The following is a 22,374-nucleotide window of genomic DNA, read 5'->3' as shown; positions in this document are numbered from 1 at the left end:
TTTATTTTCTTTTATTTTTAAAGGTGGATTTTAAAACGGAAATCCAAAAGAGGACTCCAGTGGGGTTGGTTGCGGAAAATGCCCATGGCGTTGGTTCTCTTGGATCTCTTTATAGGAAAATACTCCATAGAGGCATGCAAAGTTTTGACGGTGTGGGCTGTTGCCAAGGGCAATGGGAATATAGATTCTCGGTCTTGTGTGACAGATAAATAAAGTGGCATAAAAAGATGACCTCCACTTGATATCTGAATAGTGTGTTCCGAGTCAGGGCAGTCCTAAAATAATGGGTATCGCACTAGAAAGAATATGGATTCCTCATGACAGCCATCAATGCTCAGATCTCCAGCTTTACTGTCACTTTTAAATAGTTAGTTTGGGCAAAGCTGAACCAAACAAACTATTTCCTACACTAACAGGTGTGCCAGTTGGGCGCATTGTACAAACGGCAAGAAGCCTCAGCTACATACAGTATACAAGAAAAAATAAGTGTGTGTCAGCGCGACTAACATAAAAAACTCCTAAGTCAAATAATAAATAATCTGTAGCTGCTATATCTTCATATGCTTATCACTGCACATCCAAAGCTGACAATCCAATCCTAAGGTACAGCACTACTCACATCTAAACATTAATGATATATGTGCAAATCCAACAATAGTAAAGTGCATAAATCAAAGTAAAGGTGCTGAGCTAGTGCAGAAGTAATATCCAATGGTACAGCAACTGGCACCATCCGATATCACAGTGCTAAATATCTTATACTCGTTATAACATATCCATAATAAATAGTGTGACCATAAAGCACTTATTGCACCATAATAATCATATCAATGTGCAAATACCGCATCCATGGTGCATCCAAATAAATATCTCTTCAAAGTCCCATAGGTGCACAAGTGATTCAAGGGCTATTTAAAAATACTCAGTGGTGTAGTGGTTAGCACTTTCACCTAGCAGCAAGAGGGTCGCTGGTTCGAAACCCAACCACGACACTACCTGCCTGGAGTTTACATGTTCTCCCTGTGCCTGCGTGGGTTTCCTCGGGGTACTCCGGTTTCCTCCCATGCTCCAAAAACATGCTGGTAGGTTAATTGGATTAAGTATAAAAAAATTGGCCCTACTATGTATGTATGAATGTGAGTTAGGGACCTTAGATTGTAAGCTCCTTGAGGGCAGGGACTGATGTAAATGTACAATATATATGTAAAGCGCTGCGTAAATTGACAGCGCTATATAAGAACCTGAAATAAATAATAAATAAAATCCCTCCACCATATAAAGATGGCCTCTCACCTCACACTTAAGACGTGTGTTTTACCACCAGGCCACAACAGCTGTTCCTTTATGGGGATGTGTGGAATCACGCCAACGTATCCAGGGACTATCTTAGGACACTTTGGGGGTTGCAAATCAACTTGTCTCCTGCTTCATATGCTCCGTAAACAAATTGCAGAGAAAAGAGGACAGATATCTAGTGCTCTCTCTGTTTTAAAATTAATTTATTAAAGAGATAAAATAAGATACACTCACAAATCCAGCACATATAGCTGTGCAGGCTGATCGGGTATTGTGTGGTTAGGCAGGACCGTGTTCTGTACTGGCTGCCGAGTCTCGTCCCGTTGGGAGTCTCCGTCCCCTATTTATTTGGATGCACCATATGGACTGTTATATTTTTGCACTTTATGTGAGTGATATCTCATTATTGATTATTGTTTGCACTAGATGTAAAATTGCACAATACCAGCACTTTTTGATATACTTAATGCACTTTATTTTTTTGCGGCATTTGCACATTGATTTGATTATTATGGTGCAATAAGTGCTTTATGATCACACCATTTATTATGGATATGCTATAACGAGTATAAGATATTTAGCACTGTGATATTGGATGGTGCCAGTTGCTGTACCATTGGATATTACTTCTGCACTAGATCAGCACCTTTACTTGATTTATGCACTTTACTATTGTTGGATTTGCACATATATCATAAATGTTTAGATGTGAGTAGCGCTGTATCTTAGGATTGAACATACAGTATACAGCCTTGTGTTCCGGCTGCAACTGGAACAAAACTGAGCGGTGCTCAGCCATTTATAAGCAGCTTTGTATTCTCTGAATGAGAATGGCAGAGACTTTTGCGTCATCCAACTGGCTTAGCCAATCAAAGGAAGGTTTGTATTCATTCAGAAAATACAACGCTGCCTGTAAACGGCTGGGTGCCACTCAGTCTTACTTAACGTGTGGAACTGGATGTCCACATCCTACAAGCTGCAATACAAGGCTGTATACTGTGTGTAACTTAGGCTACATACAGTTTATACAGTGCATCCAGCAGGCACACCTGTTAGTTTAGGAAATCTAGCTTGGCCAAATCAAACTATTTAAAGTGACAGTAAAGCTTTAGGGGGTCAGAGAATTATTCAAGCAGGTATGGGGGAAAAAGAAGATTAGTGCAGATGACAGGCAGAAAGCAAATAATGGCTGATAAACAGGGAACAAATGCCTTTAATAAAGCAATGAAGGAAAAAAAAAAAAAGATGTATGGGACTTTAAAGGTAGCCACCCTTAATCACTTGAGGAAAAAGCCAGTACTCAGAATATTGTATTAAAATAGAAAATGTATTGGTTACAACATAATAAAATGGTTAAAACAAACCTATGGAAAATGCATAAAAAGGTGCTATATAACATCTTCCCAAAGCACAAGAACCCATTACATGCTCATCCCATGCCAGGATCTGGTATTCGTATGACCACAGAAACTACACTTTGCTACAATGTAAAGTAGTGAGTTTACAGCTTGTATAACAGTGTAAATTTGCTGTCCCCTCAAAATAACTCAACTTACAGCCATTAACCACTTGCCGACCGCCGCACGACTATCTACGGCGGCGGTCAGCCCCTCACAGGCAAAGTGACGTAGGTCTACGTCGCTCGCCTGTGAGGGTTTAGGGAGCGAGCGCGCGCCGCCGGAGGCGCGCTCCCGCTCCCGCGTGGTCACGGACCCCCCCGCGCGTGTGACCGGCGGACCCGATCGCCGCCGGCCACTCTGCGATCGGCGGGGGAGAGGGAGAAAGTCAGGCAGCTTGTGTAAACAAGCTGCCTGTCATTCTCCTCTCTGTATGAGAGATGATCACATGGATCTACTATGTAGATCCATTGATCACTCTGCATACAGTTGAAGCCACAGCCAATCACAGTTAGAATCACGCCCCTAGGGACACACACAGCCCCTCCCTCTCAAATAAAGTTAACCCTTTCACTACCAGTGTATTTTTACAGTAACAGTGCATATATATAGCACTGATTACTGTAGAAATGTCACTGGTAACCCCAAAAGTGTCAAAAATGTCAGTCAAGGGTCCGATCTGTCCGCCGCAATGTCGCAGTACCGCAAAAAAAATCGCAGATCGCCGGCATTACGCGTTAAAAAAAAAAACAACAAAAATGACAAAAATCTTTCCCTTTGTTAGTAAACGCAATAACTTTTGCGCAAACCAATCAAAATACGCTTTTTGCGATTTTTTTTACCAAACATAGGTAGCATAAAACAAATTGACTGAAAATATTAAAAAATTTTGATTTTTACATTTTTTTTGGGGGGAATTTCATATAAAAAAAGGGGAAAATATTGCTATTTTTGCAAAATTTACGCTCTTTTTTTGTTTATAGCGCGTGATCAAAAAATCGCACAGGTGATCAAATACCGCCAAAAGAAAGCTCTGTTTGTGGGAAAAAAAGGACGCCAAATTCGTTTAGGTACAGCGTCGCACGACCGCGCAATTGTCCGTTAAAGTCACGCAGTGCCGAATCGCAAAATACCCTCTGGTCGTTTAGCAGCCAAATCCTCCGGGGCTTAAGTGGTTAATGTCTAAACCGCTGGCAACAAAAGTGAGTACACCCCTAAGGGAAATGTCCAAATTGGGCCCAATTAGCCATTTTCCCTCCCTGGTGTCATGTGACTCGTTAGTGTTACAAGGTCTCGGGTGTGAATGGGGAGCAGGTGTGTTAACCACTTAAGCTCCCGAAGGTTTTATCCCCTTAATGACCAGGCCATTTTTTGCGATTTGGCACTGGGTTACTTTAACAATTGCGAGGTCATGCAACGCTGTACCCAAATACAAATAATGTACTTTTTCCCCCACAAATAGAGCTTTCTTTTGGTGGTATTTGATCCCAATTTTGAAACACAATATTTTTTACTTTCTGCTATAAAACATTCCCAATAAAAAAAAAAAATGTAAAAAATCAAATTTTTTTATCAGTTTAGGCCAATTTGTATTCTGCTACATATTTTTGGTAAATAAAATCCCAAAAAGCGTATATTAATTGGTTTGCACAAAAGTTATAGCGTTTACAAACTATGGGATAGATTTTTGGACTTTTCTTTTTGTTTTTATTAGTAATGGCGGCGATCAGCGATTTTTAGTATTTGGTGTTATCGCTCTCACTCTCTCAACATGGCACCTCATGGCAAAGAACTCTCTGAGGATCTTAAAAAAAGAATTGTTGCTATACATAAAGATGTATGATAACTCACTCACGCCACTGGTGTGTTTGTTACAAAGTATGTTAAATAAAATAATATGTAATGGAAAGCTGCCAGTTAAATAACCAAGGGTAGTTATGCAAGTATGTAAAATATGTAACTGCGCTAACCTCTAGCAGATGTTATTGGGGGTATTAATCCCGCTATATGCTGTACTCCCTCTTTGCACTAATTCTGTGTGTGTGATATCTCACATCCACATAATAAAGTGCATACAGTGATTGTATCAATAGATGCTCATATTGTACCTTGCATAAATAGTTCAAATATGCTATATATTCTTTATAAACTGGCTGATATCATATAAAATATATAAATAGATATATAAATACAAGAATATAAGAATTAATCTTCACATTATATAGCATAAAAAGTATTAATATCAGTGCATATAGAAATCTAGCTTTCAACCAGTCCTCTATAGTTCACATGGGTTTTTGTATCCACAAAAGCCTATTTTCTTGATGGGGAGAGAAGGAAAGTGCTGTAGTGCAGAAGTCCTTCCAATAATTATCGTGCTTCAATGCCAATATTGTGACCCTTCACCGATCACCTTTCGTGCTAATTGTGGTAAGAAGACTCACTTACCAGATGTTGTAGATTCCTAGTGGCATACGCCAGCAAGGAATCAATTTGCGCTTGGTTTTTATATATATATCCCGGTTCCTCTGTACCTCAGGGGTCCGCTGGATATGGCTTGTAATCCACAGTATGGTGGGAACTTCCTCCTATGGGTAGGCTTTATGGCTAGATGGATGCCGCATCGATCCCAGGATGGAGGAATCCTGTCTGCTGTGCTATCATAATCTGTAACCTCCAGTAGATGTAATAACATCTACTAGAGGTTAGCGCAGTTACATATTTTATATACATAAAGATGGCCTAGGCTATAAGAAAATTGGCAAGACCCTGAAACTAAGCTGCAGCACGGTGGCCAAGACCATACAGCGGTTTAACAGGGCAGGTTCCACTCAGAACAAGCCTCGCCATGGTCGACCAAAGAAGTTGAGTGCACAAGCTCAGCGTCATATCCAGAGGTTATCTTTGGGAAATAGATGTATAAGTGCTGTCAGCATTGTTGCAGAGATTGAAGGGGTGGGGTGGGGGGCTAATCTTGTCAGTGCTCAGACCAAACGGTGCACACTGCATCAAATTGGTCTGCATGGCTGTCGCCCCAGATAGAAGCCTCTTCTAAAGATGATGCACAAGAAAGCCTGCAAACAGTTTGCTGAAGACAAGCAGACAAAGGACATGGATGACTGGAACCATGTCCTGTGGTCTGATGAGACCAAGATAAACTTATTTGGTTCAGATGGTGGCAAGCGTGTGTGGCGGCAACCAGGTGAGGAGTGCAAAGACAAGTATGTCCTGCCTACAACCAAGCATAGTGGTGGGAGTGTAATGGTGTGGGGCTGCATGAGTGCTGCTGGCACTGGGGAGCTACAGTTCATTAAGGGAACCATGAATGCCAACATGTACTGTGACATACTGAAGCAGAGCATGATCCCCTCTCTTCAGAGACAGGGCCGCAAGGCAGTATTCCAACATAACAACCACAAACACACCCCCAAGACAACCACTGCCTTGCTACAGAAGCTGAGGGTAAAGGTGATGGACTGGCCAAGCAAGTCTCCAGACCTAAACCCTATGGAGCATCTGTGGGGTATCCTCAATTGGAAGGTGGAGGTGCGCAAGATCTCTAACATCCACCAGCTCCGTGATTTTGTGATGGAGGAGTGGAAGAAGACTCCAGTGGCAACTTGTGAAGCTCTGGTGGACTCCATGCCCAAGAGGGTTAAGGCAGTGCTGGAAAACAATGGTGGCCACACAAAATATTGGACATTTGGACATTTTAACTTAAGGGTGTACTCACTTTTGTTGCCAGCAGTTTAGACATTAATGGCTGTGCGTTGAGTTGTTTTGAGGGGGCAGCAAATTAACACTGTTATACAACCTATACAATCACTACTTTACATTATAGCAAAGTGTAATTTCTTCAGTGTTGTCACATGAAAAGATATAATAAAATATTTACAAAAATGTGAGGGGTGTACTCACTTTTGTGAGGTATTGTATATTAATTAGATGTGGTGCCACTCAACACAGAGTCCCGTTTCAACATTCCATATTAATTAAGCAAGGACTGAATGTTCAAATGCCTATTTAGGCACTCCTAATTGCAGTGTTACTGCGTAGTAATGTTGAGTATAAACCAGCAGGCAGCAGAGGCTGCAGGGTAACCATTACAGTTAAAGTGTACTTAACAACAACATTTAGAGGGGGACCTGATCTAGCCCCTCAATGCACCTCTGTAGCAACAGATCACCTAAAGAACAATCTGGCATTTACCATAATCAACAAGTAAAAGATCACTATCTAGTCAAAGATGGGTGCTTGTCTCTCAAGAGGTGGCAACAATCTCAAAAATTTAGTAACGTCATTTTCCCTTTAAACTCCATGTGAAATCAAGGTATTGCATTGTGATGCTCTAAACCATGGGTGTCCAACCTTTTGGCTTCTCTGGGCCAGATTGAGTGTAGAGAAATTCTTTCGGGCCGCATATAAAATATACACTATAGTTAAGGTATAGAAGTAATAAAATGCCGCAGTGATAAATGTATAAAAATACAAAAATATATATACAAAAAATGGTGCATAAAAATCCAGGAAGTGTCCTAAACATAAAAAAGTGTGCATGACTAATAAAGTGAAAACACAATTCAGTAGTGAAGAAAACACTATCCTTAGGGAGGAACCACAAGTCCCAGCATGCATGTAGAGCAAATCTTCCCAACTCTTGACAGAAAGGAGGCACCAAAGTATGATAAAAAAAAACAGAGATTTTGTAAGAACTTACCGTAAAACTCTTTTCTCTGAGTCCTCTGACAGTCGCAGCCCAGTCCAATCAGCCTTCACTATTGGGTAATGGCAACCTCCGCAGGAGTAGCTAGGCAGTGAAAAAGTTAATACAACCAGACTTTTACACTTGACACACCACTAGGGGCTGTCCCACATACATTACCCTGCTCACCTCATCTCATGCTCTCAGTTTTGTAGCAAGCAGTAGCAGAAGGCATCAACCCCAAGAAAAAATTCAGAGGGGCGGGGGGGCTTCGACTGTCAGAGGACTCAGAGAAAAGAGTTTTACGGTAAGGTCTTACAAAAACTCTATTTTCTCTTACGTCCTCTGACAGTCGCAGCCCAGTCCAATCAGCCTTCACTATTGGGACATCCCAAACCAGTGCAGATTTGAGGGGTGGGAAGACGCAACCTACTAGAAAAACAGGCAACGTGTCAACCGGGCCAGAGGAAAAGACTAAAACTCCACTGAGCCAACAGGGCAACAAAAGCTCAACAGGAGCTAAACCCCGAACCAAAAAACCCCCCAGTAAAAGAAATAAGAAAACATACTTAAAATTTTGCGGCCAAAGGAAGCATCTGAAGATGCCATCACGTCAAGTTTATAAAATTTAGTGAAAGTGTGCACCGAAGACCAAGTCGCTGCTTTGCACACCTGAGCCAAAGAAGCCTGATGGCGAAAAGCCCAAGAGGCACTGATAGCCCTCGTAGAATGTGCCCTCACAGGGAAAGGAGGTACCTGACCCTTGAGCGAATAGGCCTGAACAACAGTCTGTCTGATCCATTTTGAAATGGTTGCAGCGGACGCAGCCAAACCCTTCTGAGGCACTCGGGAAGGACAAACAGGGAATCCGACTTCCGAAAGGACTCCGTGGCAGCCAGGTAAACCCTGACTGCCCGGACCACATCCAAGGAATGCAAGGCAAATTCCTTAGGATGTTTGGGCTTCGCACAAAGCGAAGGCAAAACAATATCTTCGTTAAGATGGAAGGCAGATACCACTTTGGGAAGAAAAGACTGATTTGGTCGCAGGTCCCTTTATCTCTATGAACAATCAGATAAGGCGAACAACAAGATAATGCTGCCAATTCAGTCACTCTGCGGGCAGATGTGACAGCTACCAAAAAGGCAACTTTCTGGGACAACCCAGGCAAAGCTATCTTCCTGATATTCTCAAAAGGAGGTCGTTGTAGAACGGACAAAACCAAATTCAAGTCCCAAGGAGGCAATGGAGCCATCCGCGTGGGAGCTAGATGACAAACGCCTTTTATAAAAGTGCGAATCAAGGAATGAGTCGCCAAGGGACGCTGAAAGAAGATGGCTAAGGCCAACAATTGACCCTTTATAGTGGCCAACGCTAAACGCTGATCCACACCCACCTGCAGGAAGGCCAAAACCCTCGCCACCGAAAAGGAGCGGGGTTGAAATCCTTGCGACTCGCACCAAGCAATATATGCCCTCCAGGTACGATGGTAAATCTTCCTAGAGGTAGCTTTCCGAGCCTTCAACAAGGTAGGAATGACAGCATCTGAGAGACCCTTGTCCCTCAGCACTTGGCTTTCAACAGCCACGCCGTTAAAGCCAGAGACCGAAAAGCAGGATGGAAGATCGGACCTTGAGAAGGTAGATCGTCTCGCAGCGGAAGCCACCAGGGAGGCTCGACGACCATCTGCACGAGATCTGTGTACCAAGACCGGTGAGGCCAGTCCAGAGCCACCAGAATTACCTGTACCTGCTCTGACGGCAACCTGTGTAGGAACCTGGACAACAGTTGGATCGGGGGAAAGGCATAGAGCAGCTGATACTGGTGCCAAACACCACCAAAGCGTCCGTGGCAGCCGCCAGAGGATCGCGGGTTCTGGCCACGAACCTTTTTGTTGAGACGGGAGGCGAACAGATCCACATCTGGAGTTCCCCATCGGGCACACAGAAGACGGAAGACCTCCTGGTGAAAGGACCATTCCCCTTGGTCCAAGGTCTGGCGAGTCAGATAATCCGCCTGCCAGTTCTCCACTCCCGGAATGTGGACGGCCGAAATCGCTGGAACATGCGTCTCGGCCCAAGACAGGATCTCGGCAACTTCCTTGGCCGCCCGGGCACTCTTGGTGCCCCCTTCTTGATTGGCATATGCCACCGCCGTGGCGTTGTCTGTCTGAACCCGGACCTGACGACCCTGTAGCCGGGCCGTCCAATGAAAAAGGCAAAGCTTGATCGCCCTGAGCTCTAAGAAATTTATAGGCAAGGATGATTCCTCCGCCGACCAAGTCCCCTGGGCAAAAAAAGTGTCCAGGACAACCCCCAAGCCCGACAGGCTGGCATCCGTAGTTAGCCCCATCCACAATACAGGCAGAAACGACTTGCCCTGTGTGAAGGTGGGAGACAGGAGCCACCAGAACAAGTCCTCCCTTGTGAGGTGGCTTAGGAATATCATCTCGTCTTGAGATAGAGGCCGCTTGTCCCATCTGGCAAGAATCTCTGCTTGCAGGGTTCTTGTGTGGAACTGGGCAAACGGCATGGCCTCGAAAGCCGAAATCAGCAGGTCCGCAGCGAGGAGAGATCTGCTTCCCTGAGGGACCTGATCTCGCTCCGTAGGGTCCAAAGCTTCTCTTCTGGGAGAAAAACCTTTGCTTGGACAGAGTCCAGGACCATCCCCAGATAAATGAGATGAACTGCTGGGGTCAGTGTAGACTTCTGAAAGTTTATGGTCCAACCGAACTCCTGGATCGTCTGAAGGGTAACCGACAGATCGCTCGACAGAGACGCGCTGGATTGCGCCCTCAATAGGAGATCGTCCAGGTAGCCGATGACTGCAATCCCCTTCAAAGCCAACACCGGAGCCAAGACCTTGGTAAACACCCTGGGAGCCGAAGCGAGACCGAAGGGTAAGGCCACAAACTGAAAGTGCTCCTCGGCCACTGTTCAGCGGAGATACCGCTGATGACCTTCAAAGATCGGGATGTGCCAATATGCATCCTTTAGGTCGACGGAGGCCATGAAGGCTCCTGGACTCAAGGACGCCACCACCGAGCGGACAGACTTCATCCTGAACTTCTGCACCCGCACAAATCGGTTCAGGGACTTGAGGTCCAGAATCGGACGCACCTTGCCCTCTTTTCGGGGCACCGTGAATAGGTTGGAATAATACCAGTGGAACCTGTCCCGCGGAGGAACCGGCACAACCACTCCTTGGACAACCATATCCTGCACCGCCCCCTTGAGATATTTTAATCGGTCGGGGGACAAACTGAGGTTTGAAGGAAAGAATCTGTCTGCGGGACGAGAGAACTATCTTGTACTCTGAGCAAATCAGCTTGTGAACCCATCTGTCCCGAATCTCGGACAACCATGGTACCCGAAAGGAGGAGAAGGACTGGGCCGCCAAGCCAGACTGACCCATCTTGGACTTACCAGACCAGGATTTCTTGGTCCCCCCGGAGACCTTGAAGGATTTTCTTTTGTCCTGTGACCCTGAGGCACGAAAGGACCCCCGATAAGCCTTGAAGGAAGGACCCCTCCGGGGCGGCTTACCCCTAGAATTTTGGGGCAGTAGGGTACTTTTACCAACCGTAAGACCCTTGATCAATTCATCCAAAGTATCTGACACAGTTTTCTTGGAGGCATGGTAAGCCGACCAACTCTTTAGCCACATAATGCGACGGATAGCCACCCCCACCGCAGACAGCCTTGCGACCAAAGGAGCCTCGTCCAAAGCCGCATCACAGATACAATACGGCGTGGGCCATTTGATTCCCCAGATCGAGCGCCGCAGGGGGGGCCGATTCCGTCACCAGGATGCGCTTCAGCTCCTTGAGCCATTCGGTGACCGCCTGAGACACCATCACAAAAGCGAAAACTGGTTTGAGTAGGGAACCCGCCAACAAAAAGATATGGCGGGAAAGCGTTTCCATGCGCCTGTCTGCTGGGTCTTTAAAAACTGGGGAGTCCTCCATGGGCATTAATGTGGACTTGTTAAATCTAGAAACCATATGGTCCACCTTAGGCGCCACTGTCCAGCGGTTGTCAACTGCATCCGTAAAGGGATAACGGCACTGGAAGCGCTTAGGTACTGTCAGCATATGTTTTATGCGACGCCATTGTTCGTTCACTGTGTCGTGAAACTCCTCGGGACAGGGAAAAACCTGACCCGACCTCTGGGCCTTGCGGGACCCAAAATAAACCAGCTTACCTGACTGAGAGGGTTCTTCTACAATATTTAAGGTCTCCCTGACAGAAGAAATGAGTGCATCCATCATAGCGCATTCCCACGCCGCATTGGAGGGAGACTCCTTCTCCCCATCTGAATGCCAGGACAGGGACCCCTCTCCAGGGGGACGTTGTCCGCGGCAACCAAGTCAGGCTCTGAGTCAGAAGACAGAGGGCATCGGCCGTTTTTGAGTAGTGCGTTCTGACATCAGCAGTTCCACCTTAGACGCTAAAGTCACAAGTGCAGCAGATAAGGAGGCTATGGAAGAAGATTCAGGTGACCCTGAAGCCCCAACCAGGTCTGGAGGGAATTTGCTGTCCTGTGAGTCCATGTGCACACAAAACATTTTTTGTTTGGGACACTGGCCCTTTAAAGTGGCGGTACCCGCGGTTCCCACCGCAAATCCACACCGCTGATAGAGACCCCCTGTAAACTTAACTAGAGCAGAAAAAGGAAAGTATTGCAGGGAAAACAGCAAAAATCAGCCCCCAGTGTCACAATGTACTGTACCAGACCTCCACGCGCTGCTGCAGTGAAGAAAGGGAAGTGACGTAATGCACTAAGGCCGCCTCAGCCCTATCTGCCTATAAGTAAGGGAGAGGAAAGATTAAAGATGGCCCTCACACGGCAGCTGCCCAAAACCAAGATGGTACCCGAACGGCGCCAAAGGGCAGAAAAATGGCCAAAAATGGCCGCTGCCCACACAGTGAGGCTAGAAGCCTGCCCTTACCCAAAATGGCGGCCAAAAGTTTGGCGCCAAGTTCTGACCGCACAAACACACTGACCACCACGGGGATAGCTGCCAGGGACCCCCCCCAGACATGAAGCAAGCCCCCACACTCCCCCATGCACTCTCTCATCAGCCCGCATAGCGCCCCCAGCGGGGCCGGCTCAGAAAACGGTGGGGCATGGGGATATTACAGAGATCTTAATGTCTGTCATGCCCTAGGAGTGGGCCCACATGACACCCCCAAAGACTGTCCCAGGACAAGGGGGTAGCATCACTCACAATACCAAGATTCGCGGGCTCCTCTCAAAGACAGGAAACACCTCCCCCCCTAAGTGGGGGTGGCGTCAGCCAGAAAGGGATGCTAGCAACCCAGGGTGTACCAAAGTTGAGACATCCCGGCGAAGAATCTTCGCAGGCTCGTCCCCATTCAGAGGGGCACAGTCGTGGCGAGTCCTGGGCGCACCACAGACCTGCGACGCTCAGTGGCAGGCTGGGACACCATAAGGATCTATATTACCCAGTGCGAGGCCCAGCTCTGCTGTCGCTTGTAGTCCTCCAGGGATCCCCCTGGCTAACTGGCGATAGTGAGTGAATGAAAAAAAATAAAACACTTCTTATGAAGAAAAATGTAGATAAACTGAGACGTAGGTCTCAGCTGGGTAACCTAGATCTACTCCTGAAGCTAGGCAGCAAAAAAAAAAAAAAAAAAAAAAAGAGCATGAGATGAGGTGAGCAGGGTAATGTATGTGGGACAGCCCCTAGGGGCGTGTCAAGTGTAAAAGTCTGGTTGTATTCACTTTTTCACTGCCTAGCTACTCCTGCAGAGGTTGCCATTACCCAATAGTGAAGGCTGATTGGACTGGGCTGCGACTGTCAGAGGACGTAAGAGAAAATTGGCCGCTTACCAAATAGATTTGGCCCCCAAATTAATGGTCAAGCCTTAAGCGCTTCTGAGGATTTACCTCAGTTAGAAATCACCAGGGTAATTCATTTAAAGGGTTTGAAGATGATATACAAAATCCAATGGCCATGAAAATAAATAGAAGAATCCATAGCGTAATAAGTTTAAAAGAAATTCAATTTATTGTAAGAAGATACACTCACATGATACAATGTGTAAGCGAGCATTTATAAAAATCCTAGGCGAACCGGCTGCATTCTTCTATTTATTTTCATGGCCATTGGATTTTGTATATCATCTGCAAACCAATGATATTTGACTACATCCGAAAGACCTATGTGTCCTTTGTCTCTGGGCTCTGGTTAAGTCTATGAGATTTTTCGGCCCATAAAAACGTCCCAAATTCACTTTTAACCACTTGTTGACCAGCCGCCGCAGTTATACGGCAGCAGATTGGCAGGTTCCCGCAAATCGCCGTACCTGTACGGCGGTATGCATGAGCGCTACTGTGCGCCCGTGCCACTGGAGGCGTGCCCACACATCCACTCCCTGGTGGGGAAGCCAAGGCTCGAGGCCGGTGGCTGCGATTGCCGCCGGGGACCCGCGATTGCTCCCCATGAAGAGAGAATGGCGGTATGCTGAGACACACAGAGCCCCTGTGTTCCTGCTTCTTAGGAACACAGGTCTCGGTGTTGATATTACAAGCTAATCCCCCCACAGTTAGAAAACACCCCCTAGGCTTACATTTAACCCTTTGATTGCCCCTAGGTTAACCCTTTCCCTGCCAGTGTCATTATTACAGTAACAGTGCATATTTTTAGCACTAATTACTGTAGTCAAAAATGTCAGTTAGGGGTCCTATCTGTCCGCTGCAATGTTGCAGTCCCACTAAAAATCGCTAATCGCCGCCAATACTAGTAAAAGAAAAAATAAATAAATAAAATGACATAAATCTTTCCCCTAGTTGGTAGACGCGATAACTTTTGCGCAAACCAATCAAAATACGCTTATTGTGATTTTTTTTCAAGCAAAATATGTAGCAGAATACAAATTGGCTTAAAATTATGAAAAAATTAGATTTTCTTTTTTTTTTGGGAATGTTATATAGCAGAAAGTGAAAAATTTAGTTTTTTTCTTTTTCCAGAATTGAAGCTCTTTTTTTTGTTTATAGCGCAAAAAATTTAAATCGCACAGGTGATCAAATATCACCAAAAGAAATCTCTATTTATGGAAAAAAGAAAATCCATTTTATTTGGGTACACCGTTGCACGACCGCGCAATTATCCGTTAAAGTAACGCAGTGCCGAATTGCAAAAAATGCCCTGATCATTGGGGGGAAAATCTTGTGGTCCAGAAGTGGTTAATCTGGTTGAGAAAAAACTTTAGTATCCAAACTGGCAAAGTCTGGAAAACATATAGGAGTCATGGAAGTATTTTTATTTCGAGTACACTATTGCTACCGAACAACGATAGGAGGATTGATGACCACTTACTTGACTCTCGTCGAATCTTGGTCAGAAATGGGGGAAAGTTTGCTAAGAAAAAAAAAAGTCTCATAGAGAAAGGGTGAGGTAAATACCTAAGTATTTTATGCGTGTCTGAGCCTATTTGAACAGAAATTGGGCTTTAAGGTTATGCAGTCGCCTAATCTACATTGATGTTCAAAGCCTTTGATTTCTGGAGGTTTATTTTGAATTTTGATAGAGCACCGTAACTACAAAATTCTGAGAGAAGGTTGGGCAGGGAGACTAGAAATTGGGTTAGGAAGAAAAGCAAGTTGTCTGCATATCCTGCCAATTTATGCTCTCCCAGATTAGTTGCAATTCCTCTAATATTGAGATTAGCTCTAATCCGGCACAATTGTGGCTCAAGAGTCAAAATAAAGAAAAGAACGATGCATCAGACAGCCCTATTTGGTTCCATTCTGAAGGCTGAATGAGTCTGATAGCAGATCCTTGATTTTGATATTCACTGAGGGCTGGGAATATATGGTATTTATCCATAATAGGAACTTTTGTCCAAAGCATCCTATGCATCACTTTGTGGGACAAAGGCCACTTGGTCCCAATGGATAATCTTATGTATAAAAGGGAGACGTCTAGTGGCTAATATCTTAGTGGAAAGTTTGAGAACTATTTTCAGTAGAGGAAAAGGGTAAAAATTTGCATGGTCTTTTCAATCTTTTGGTATCACAGTTCAAGTACCCTGGAGGGTGTTAGCCAGAACTGCATTCTCTCATGGATATCATTAAAGTCTTTTACAAAAGAGGAGGCAAGGGCATGGGCAAAGGCCTTAAAATATGCAAGAAAGAACTCGTCTGGGCTTTATGGGGTTGAAGAGCTGTCAAACTCTCTTCACTAGTGATTGGGGCCACCAAAAGATTACAGTCCTGTGAACACTTTCTGACAACTGACAAGAAAATGAGTCCTTCAGAAGAAGGTCATCTAGTTAGCCTGTGACATGAATGCCCTGGGCCAGCAGAGGTGCTATGACCTTTGTGAACACTCTGTGGGCAGAGGATAGGCTGATGGGCAGTCCAACAAACTGTTAGTGATTTTATCTGCCACTGCGAATGCAGAAAATGTTGATCAGGTGGGTAAATGCAAACCTTCAGATAGGCATTTTGGATTTCTAATCATGTTCGGTATTTGCCTTGTCTCAGAGAAGCATTTATTGACCTTGTAAATTCCATGAGGCATTTTGGAGTTTGAAGAAATCTGTTTAGGGATTTTAGGTCCAAAATTGGGTAAATATCCCTGTTAGGCTCTGGTGCCATGAACAGGTTTGAGAAGAAACCTTTAAACCTGTCTTGTGGAGGGACTTGCACAACGACTTCCTGAGACAAGAAGTGCTTCAGGGCCTTTTGCAAATCTAACTGTCCTTGGGCAGTTTTTGGTTGATTTGGTAAAAAAGAGTAGCCCACTTCGTTGCAAACTCTTTTCAGCAAAGATTTTGAGAGAAGTGAAAACATTTTCAGGAGTGACCAAATTGTCATAGACTGCACAATCTGTTCATGAACAGGTTTTGTTTTGTAGGATTTTGTAGATGTTTGAAAAGTTTGCACTGTGAAGTGAATATTTTTCCAAACATAGCCCAGTTTTTACAGCAACAGTCAGAGATATAAGATGACTCTGTCGTATCTGTCCATGATGCTGGCCTGTAAAGTATAGGCTTTGCCCATCACAGTGGGATTACCCCTTAAGGCGTCTTCAGGGACTGGTTTCCATAGTGATGGAGCATAGTCCTGGATCTGTTTATCACCCTGTGGCAGACTCAATGCATTGCACCAAGTGCACCCATGCAGCATCCAGTGCCTGCAGCAACATTAAAGGTCTTCCCAGGACCGGGGTGTAGCTACCAAGGTTTTACCGAGGCTACACCAATCTGGATACACTGCTCCTGTGTAATCATTAGAAGACAGTGGAGTGCTGATTGAAGAATTTAAAGAAAATAACAGAAAAAAAGAATAAAGTAGTAAAGTAGATTTCTCCACGAAACAGTCCTTTACCTTCATATACTAGCAAAAATGTGATACAGTAAACCCCCGTTAAATTGCGGTTCCGTTTTTGCGGTCCTGGTATTTTGCGTTTTTGTTTTTTTGTAAGACCTATTAATATTATTTACTAATTAAATCATTGTTAATTAAATATTTTTGTGTTTTCCATTGCTCTTGCTCTGTCTCTCAGCATCTTTTATGTGTTTAAATGTGTTTTATATTGTCTTAAAAGTGGGTTTAAATACCTTACAATGCTTCTAAAAGTACAGTGAAAGCTATAAAAACATGCCTAGAGTGTATTTAAATAGGGTACTTTTATTTTGTGGATTTTCACTTTTTGCGGGTGGGTCCGGAACGTAAACCCCGCGATGGAGGGGGGTTTACTGTAATTGACATTATGGGGTAGGATTACATGGGAGGTACCCCAGGGGACGGGTTTGTGTACTCAAGCTTGCCTGTGTATTTAAAAGCAATCATCTGAAGGTACACATATTTAACCCATAGTGTATGAGTAATGTATGTTACCTGTGTCCTGTATTGTACGCGTAAGATAAATAATTTAATTTGAAAAAATGCACACTTACTGGCAAGTCTTTCTTTTCTTTCCGTGTAGGCACACTCAATGACTTGGAAGTCCGATTATCAACTTGATGAGAAAGTAGCAAATTTTCTCGATCCCCATTGACTTGGATTGAGCCCACTCCATTACCTGCGGAAAAATAGAAATGAGGAAACATTTCAGTGTGGCAGTTCAATGCAGATCCTGATATTACCAAACAAGAGAGCTCAGCAACATTCTCTCTTTTTTTTTTTTTTATAAAGTGCCAACAGTATGCAGCACTTTACAAAATAAGGGAGCCAGTAGAGTCCATACGGGAGAGTGAGAAAGGTGCTGCTCATAAAAGCTTACATTTTAACTGGACAGGACATTTAACTGTAGAAGTGTGGTATTATAGGACCATCATTTTAGGTATACCATAAAGTGAAATCATTTTGTGTTGCCCATTTACAATTTTGGGTATCATAACAATCAGCAGTTTTGCAAGCGCACAAGTTTTGAGGCTAAATATATTCTGTATTTTTTAGCCAGACAGAATCTTAATTTATAGAGTATATTGTGTTTGTGTGCCCAGAGAAAAACATAGTTTTTTGTAAGAACTGACCGTAAAATCCTTTTCTCTGAAGTTCATTGACAGATGCAGATCCATCTTCATTAATAATAGGGTTATGCTCCTCCCATCAGGAATAGGCACTAGGCAGGAAAAAGCTTAACCACACCTATGGGGGCTGTCCCTGCAGGCATAACCCCTCACACACTGCTATCAATCAGTTTAGTTGCAAGCAGTGTTTTAGAAGACAAAAACCCCATACACTTTCGTCTGTCGATGAACTTCAGAGAAAACTGAATTTTTGTAAGATCTTACCTGTAAAATTTCTTTCTCTGAGTCCTCCGACAGTCGCCGCCACTTCATATTCATCACTAATGGGGTTATTGACCTTTGCTCCGCAGGAGTAGCTAGGCAACAAAATAGTTAATATCAAAGCTTTTAGCATATCCCACCCCTAGGGGGTGGTCCCCTCAGTCAATACCTCCCTGCTTCCTGCATTCCCAACTCAGTTTCAGTAGCATAGCAGTAGAGTACATAAACAAACCCCAAAAGAGGGGCGGGGGCGGCGACTGTCGGAGGACTCAGAGAAAGGAATTTTACAGGTAAGATCTTACAAAAATTCAGTTTTCTCTTACGTCCTCCGACAGTCGCCGCCACTTCATATTCATCACTAATGGGGACGTCCCATAGCAGTGTAGACATGAGGGGTGGGAAAAAAAGCAGCCGCGCCTAAAGCAACGCAGTACCCACATCTAGAAAGGAACCTTATCAAAGTAAGAGAACCAACTGGGCAACAGGAAAAAAACGTGCTCAACAGGAGCAACAACCCAGGAAAACAAGTAACCTAGGGATAAAGACATCCATACAGCCAAAGGACCCAAAACAAGGGGCCCTAAGGCACTGCCGCACTAAGAACCTTGCGGCCAAAGGAAGCATCCGCCGATGCCTGAACATCCACCTTGTAGAATTTTGAGAAGGTGTGAACTGACGACCAAGTCGCCGCCTTACACACCTGGGCCACAGAAGCCTGATGAAGATAGGCCCAAGACGTACTCAGAGACCTGGTAGAGTGCGCCTTCACAGGGAAAGGGGGAACCTTCCCCTTCAAAGCATAGGCTTGCACAATGGTCTGTCTGATCCATTTGGCGATGGTCGCAGCTGACGCTGCCATGCCCTTCCGAGGACCCTCTGGAAGAACAAAAAGAGAATCCGACTTGCGAAAGGATTTTGTCGATGACAGGTAAACCCTGATCGCCCGAACAACATCCAAGGAATGCAAAGCCACCTCCCTTGGATGCTTAGGCTTCGTGCAAAGCGAAGGCAAGACAATGTCCTCATCGAGGTGAAATTCCAAGATCCTCTTCGGAAGAAAAGAAGGGTTAGGTCGTAAGACCACCTTATCCAGGTGAATCACCAAGTAGGGAGAGCTGCAGGACAAGGTCGCCACTGCGAGCCGAAGTGATTGCCACCAAAAAGGCAACCTTCTTAGACAAGAGAGGCAACGAGATCTCCCTGATCTTCTCAAAGGGAGCATGTTGCAATACGGACAGAACAAGGTTCAAGTCCCATGGAGGTAAAGGATTCCTCCGAGGAGGAGCCAAGTGACGCACCCCTTGAACAAAGGTGCTAACCAAAGAATTAGACGCCACAGGGTGTTGAAAAAGAACGGGCAGCGCAGAGATCTGACCCTTAATCGTGGCCAACGCCAAACGCTGGTCCACTCCAGTTTGGAGGAAAGCCAACACTCTCGATACCGAGTACGAGCGAGGGGAATACCCCCTGGACTCACACCAGGCAAAATACGCCTTCCAAGTACGGTAGTAAATCTTCCCCGAAGAGGCTTTTCTAGCCTTGATCAAAGTGGGAATGACCTCAGGGGAGAGACCCCTATCCTTCAGGACCTGGCTTTCAACAGCCAGGCCGTTAAAGCCAGCGACTGTAAAGCAGGATGGAAGATCGGTCCTTGAGACAGATCATCTTCTCGAAGAGGAAGACGCCACGGAGCGTCGACCGCCAGATTCACGAGGTCTGCGTACCAAGACCGGCGAGGCCACTCTGGTGCCACCAGAATCACCGTGCGCGGTTCCGAGGCCAACCTGCGAAGGAACCTGGACAGCAGCTGAATCGGTGGAAAGGCATAAATCAGACGATACTGACTCCAGGACGTCACTAACGCGTCTGAGGCGCCTGCCTGAGGATCGCGCGTCCTTGCTACGAAACTTTCCACCTTGTTGTTTAGACGAGACGCGAACAGGTCCACATCTGGGGACCCCCACTTCGCGCACAGCATCTGAAAGACATCCGGGTGAAGGGACTCCATTCTCCCTGGTCCAGGGTCTGGCGACTCAGATAATCCGCCTGCCAGTTCTCCACTCCCGGAATGTGAACTGCCGTTATCGCCGGGACGTGCGTCTCGGCCCAAGACAGAATGTCGGCCACTTCCCGAGCCGCGCGGGCACTCCTGGTGCCCCCTTGGTGGTTGATGTAGGCCACCGCTGTGGCATTGTCCGTCTGCACCCTAACCGGACAGCCTTGAAGCCTGTCCGTCCAACGCAGAAGGCAGAGATGTATTGCTCGCAATTCCAGAATGTTGATCGGAAGGGAGGATCCCTCCCCCGACCAAGTTCCCTGGGCGGACAGAACGCCCAGGACACCACCCCAGCCCGACAGGCTGGCATCCGTGGTGATCACCGTCCATGACAAAGGACGAAAAGACTTGCCCCCCGACACCGCCGGGGACTGGAGCCACCACAAAAGACCCCTTCGGGTGAGGCGGCTCAACGAAATCCGCAGATCCAGAGATTGCGGACGCCCGTCCCACTTGGCCAGGACCTCCGCCTGAAGGTCCCGTGTGTGAAACTGGGCGAAGGGAATCGCCTCGAAAGCCGAGACCATCAATCCCAGACACCTCATACACGTCCGGAGGGACGAGCACTGATTGTCCCTGAGGGACCTGACCTCGTCCTGAAGTGTCCGGAGCTTGTCTTCCGGCAGGAAGACCTTCGCTTGAACAGAGTCCAGTATCATTCCCAGGTAGGGAAGACGAACGGACGGACACACCGTTGACTTTGGGAAATTTATCGTCCAACCGAACTCCTGCAGAGTCTGCATCGTGATTGACAGGTCGTTCACCAGGCCCTGACTGGTCGCAGACCGAATCAAGATATCGTCCAGATACCCCAAGACAGAGACGCCCTGGGCTCTCAGTAAAGCCAGGACCGGCGCAAGCACCTTGGTGAAAACCCGCGGAGCCGAAGCGAGACCGAAGGGTAACGCCACAAATTGGTAGTGATCCTCCGCAATGGCGAATCGAAGGTACCTCTAGTGACCCTCAAAAAGTGGAATGTGAAGATACGCATCCTTCAAATCGATGGAGGCCATGAATTCCCCCGGAACCAGGGCAGCCACCACCGAGCGCAGGGATTCCATGCGAAATTTGCGAACCCGCACAAAGGGGTTCAGAGCTTTCAAGTCCAGAATCGGAGGTACCTTGCCCTCCTTTCTGGGCACAGTGAACAGATTGGAATAGAACCCCCGAAATCTGTCCCGATGAGGCACCGGAACCACCACTCCCTGGGCCCGCAGGTCCCGCACCGCCAGGTGCAGATCCCGCAATGCGGTATTCTTCTTACCGTAAACAAACTGTAAGGGATTAGCTCGGTGGTAGGCGTGGATGACCCCTTTGGGGGTGCGTTTTCACAGAAAGATAGCCGATTAGAGGTTAAAAACAAGACTGATTTATTCATGCAATTTACTTAACACAATTGCAAGCATCAAAACAGCCAAAATAAAATAAAAGACAAAATAAATCCTTGCCTCTGTGGGCGGCTACCTTCTCACAGCTGGAACCTACCTAAGAAGTCTTTCCAACCTACTGTTGGGCCGACACTGCTGATCCTACAGCAGACACTCAAATGTCCATTTGTTTGCTTTTCACACAGCACAAACATTGTCCATTGAACATGTCCCTTTGTTTTCTTTCACACAGCACATGTTCATTTATAACAGGTCCCTTTACTCTTCACACTCTTCACATGGAACACTTTGTCTTCTCACCTTTGAGACGTCTTCACTCGTGGTTACCCTCCTTAGCTTCACATCGCTGTAGGGGGTCTTCTCCCATGCTCACCAGCTTGTCGGGAGGCACACATCCGACTGTCCCCCTCTCCCAGCCCACACGGCGACAGGAGGCAGCAGTCCTTCTCCCATGCCCACACGGCGTCGGGAGGTACACGTATGTCTGCCTTCCTCTCCCAGCCCACACGGCGACAGGAGGCAGCACTCAATAGATTTTCTCTGGACAAATTATAGAGGCCTTGATCTCCTCATTCTGAACAGCTGAATGGTTTTCAACTTCCTGCTGGCTCTTTTTGCAGCCAACACCCTATAGTATCAGTGAACTTTCTAACTCAGGTGGAAATGTATCTCCTTCCTGTGACTACATTCCCAGATTTACCTGACTTCCTGTCACAAAACCTATTCTTGTGAGTTTGGGGCAAGAGAGTGCTCTTACCCCCAGAAA

At 45.9% G+C, this 22,374-nt stretch overlaps 1 protein-coding gene across 6 annotated transcripts in view; it reads right to left on the bottom strand.

The window, feature by feature from the left end:
- MAP4K3 (mitogen-activated protein kinase kinase kinase kinase 3) overlaps positions 1 to 22,374 on the bottom strand; it is an 883,599-nt gene that overhangs the window by 214,436 nt on the left and 646,789 nt on the right. For all 6 annotated transcript variants that reach the window (XM_082251934.1, XM_082251933.1, XM_082251935.1 and 3 more), the window contains one exon: positions 17,328 to 17,452. In XM_082251934.1, the coding sequence (XP_082108060.1) occupies positions 17,328 to 17,452 (125 nt within the window). The remainder of the gene's footprint in view (positions 1 to 17,327; positions 17,453 to 22,374) is intronic.

The sequence above is a fragment of the Pelophylax lessonae genome, assembly GCF_965119305.1.
Source record: "Pelophylax lessonae genome assembly, chromosome: 3".
Taxonomy (NCBI): Eukaryota; Metazoa; Chordata; class Amphibia; order Anura; family Ranidae; genus Pelophylax; species Pelophylax lessonae.
The sequence above is the reverse complement of the archived record's forward strand: the minus strand, read 5'-3'. Positions and strand labels throughout refer to the sequence as shown.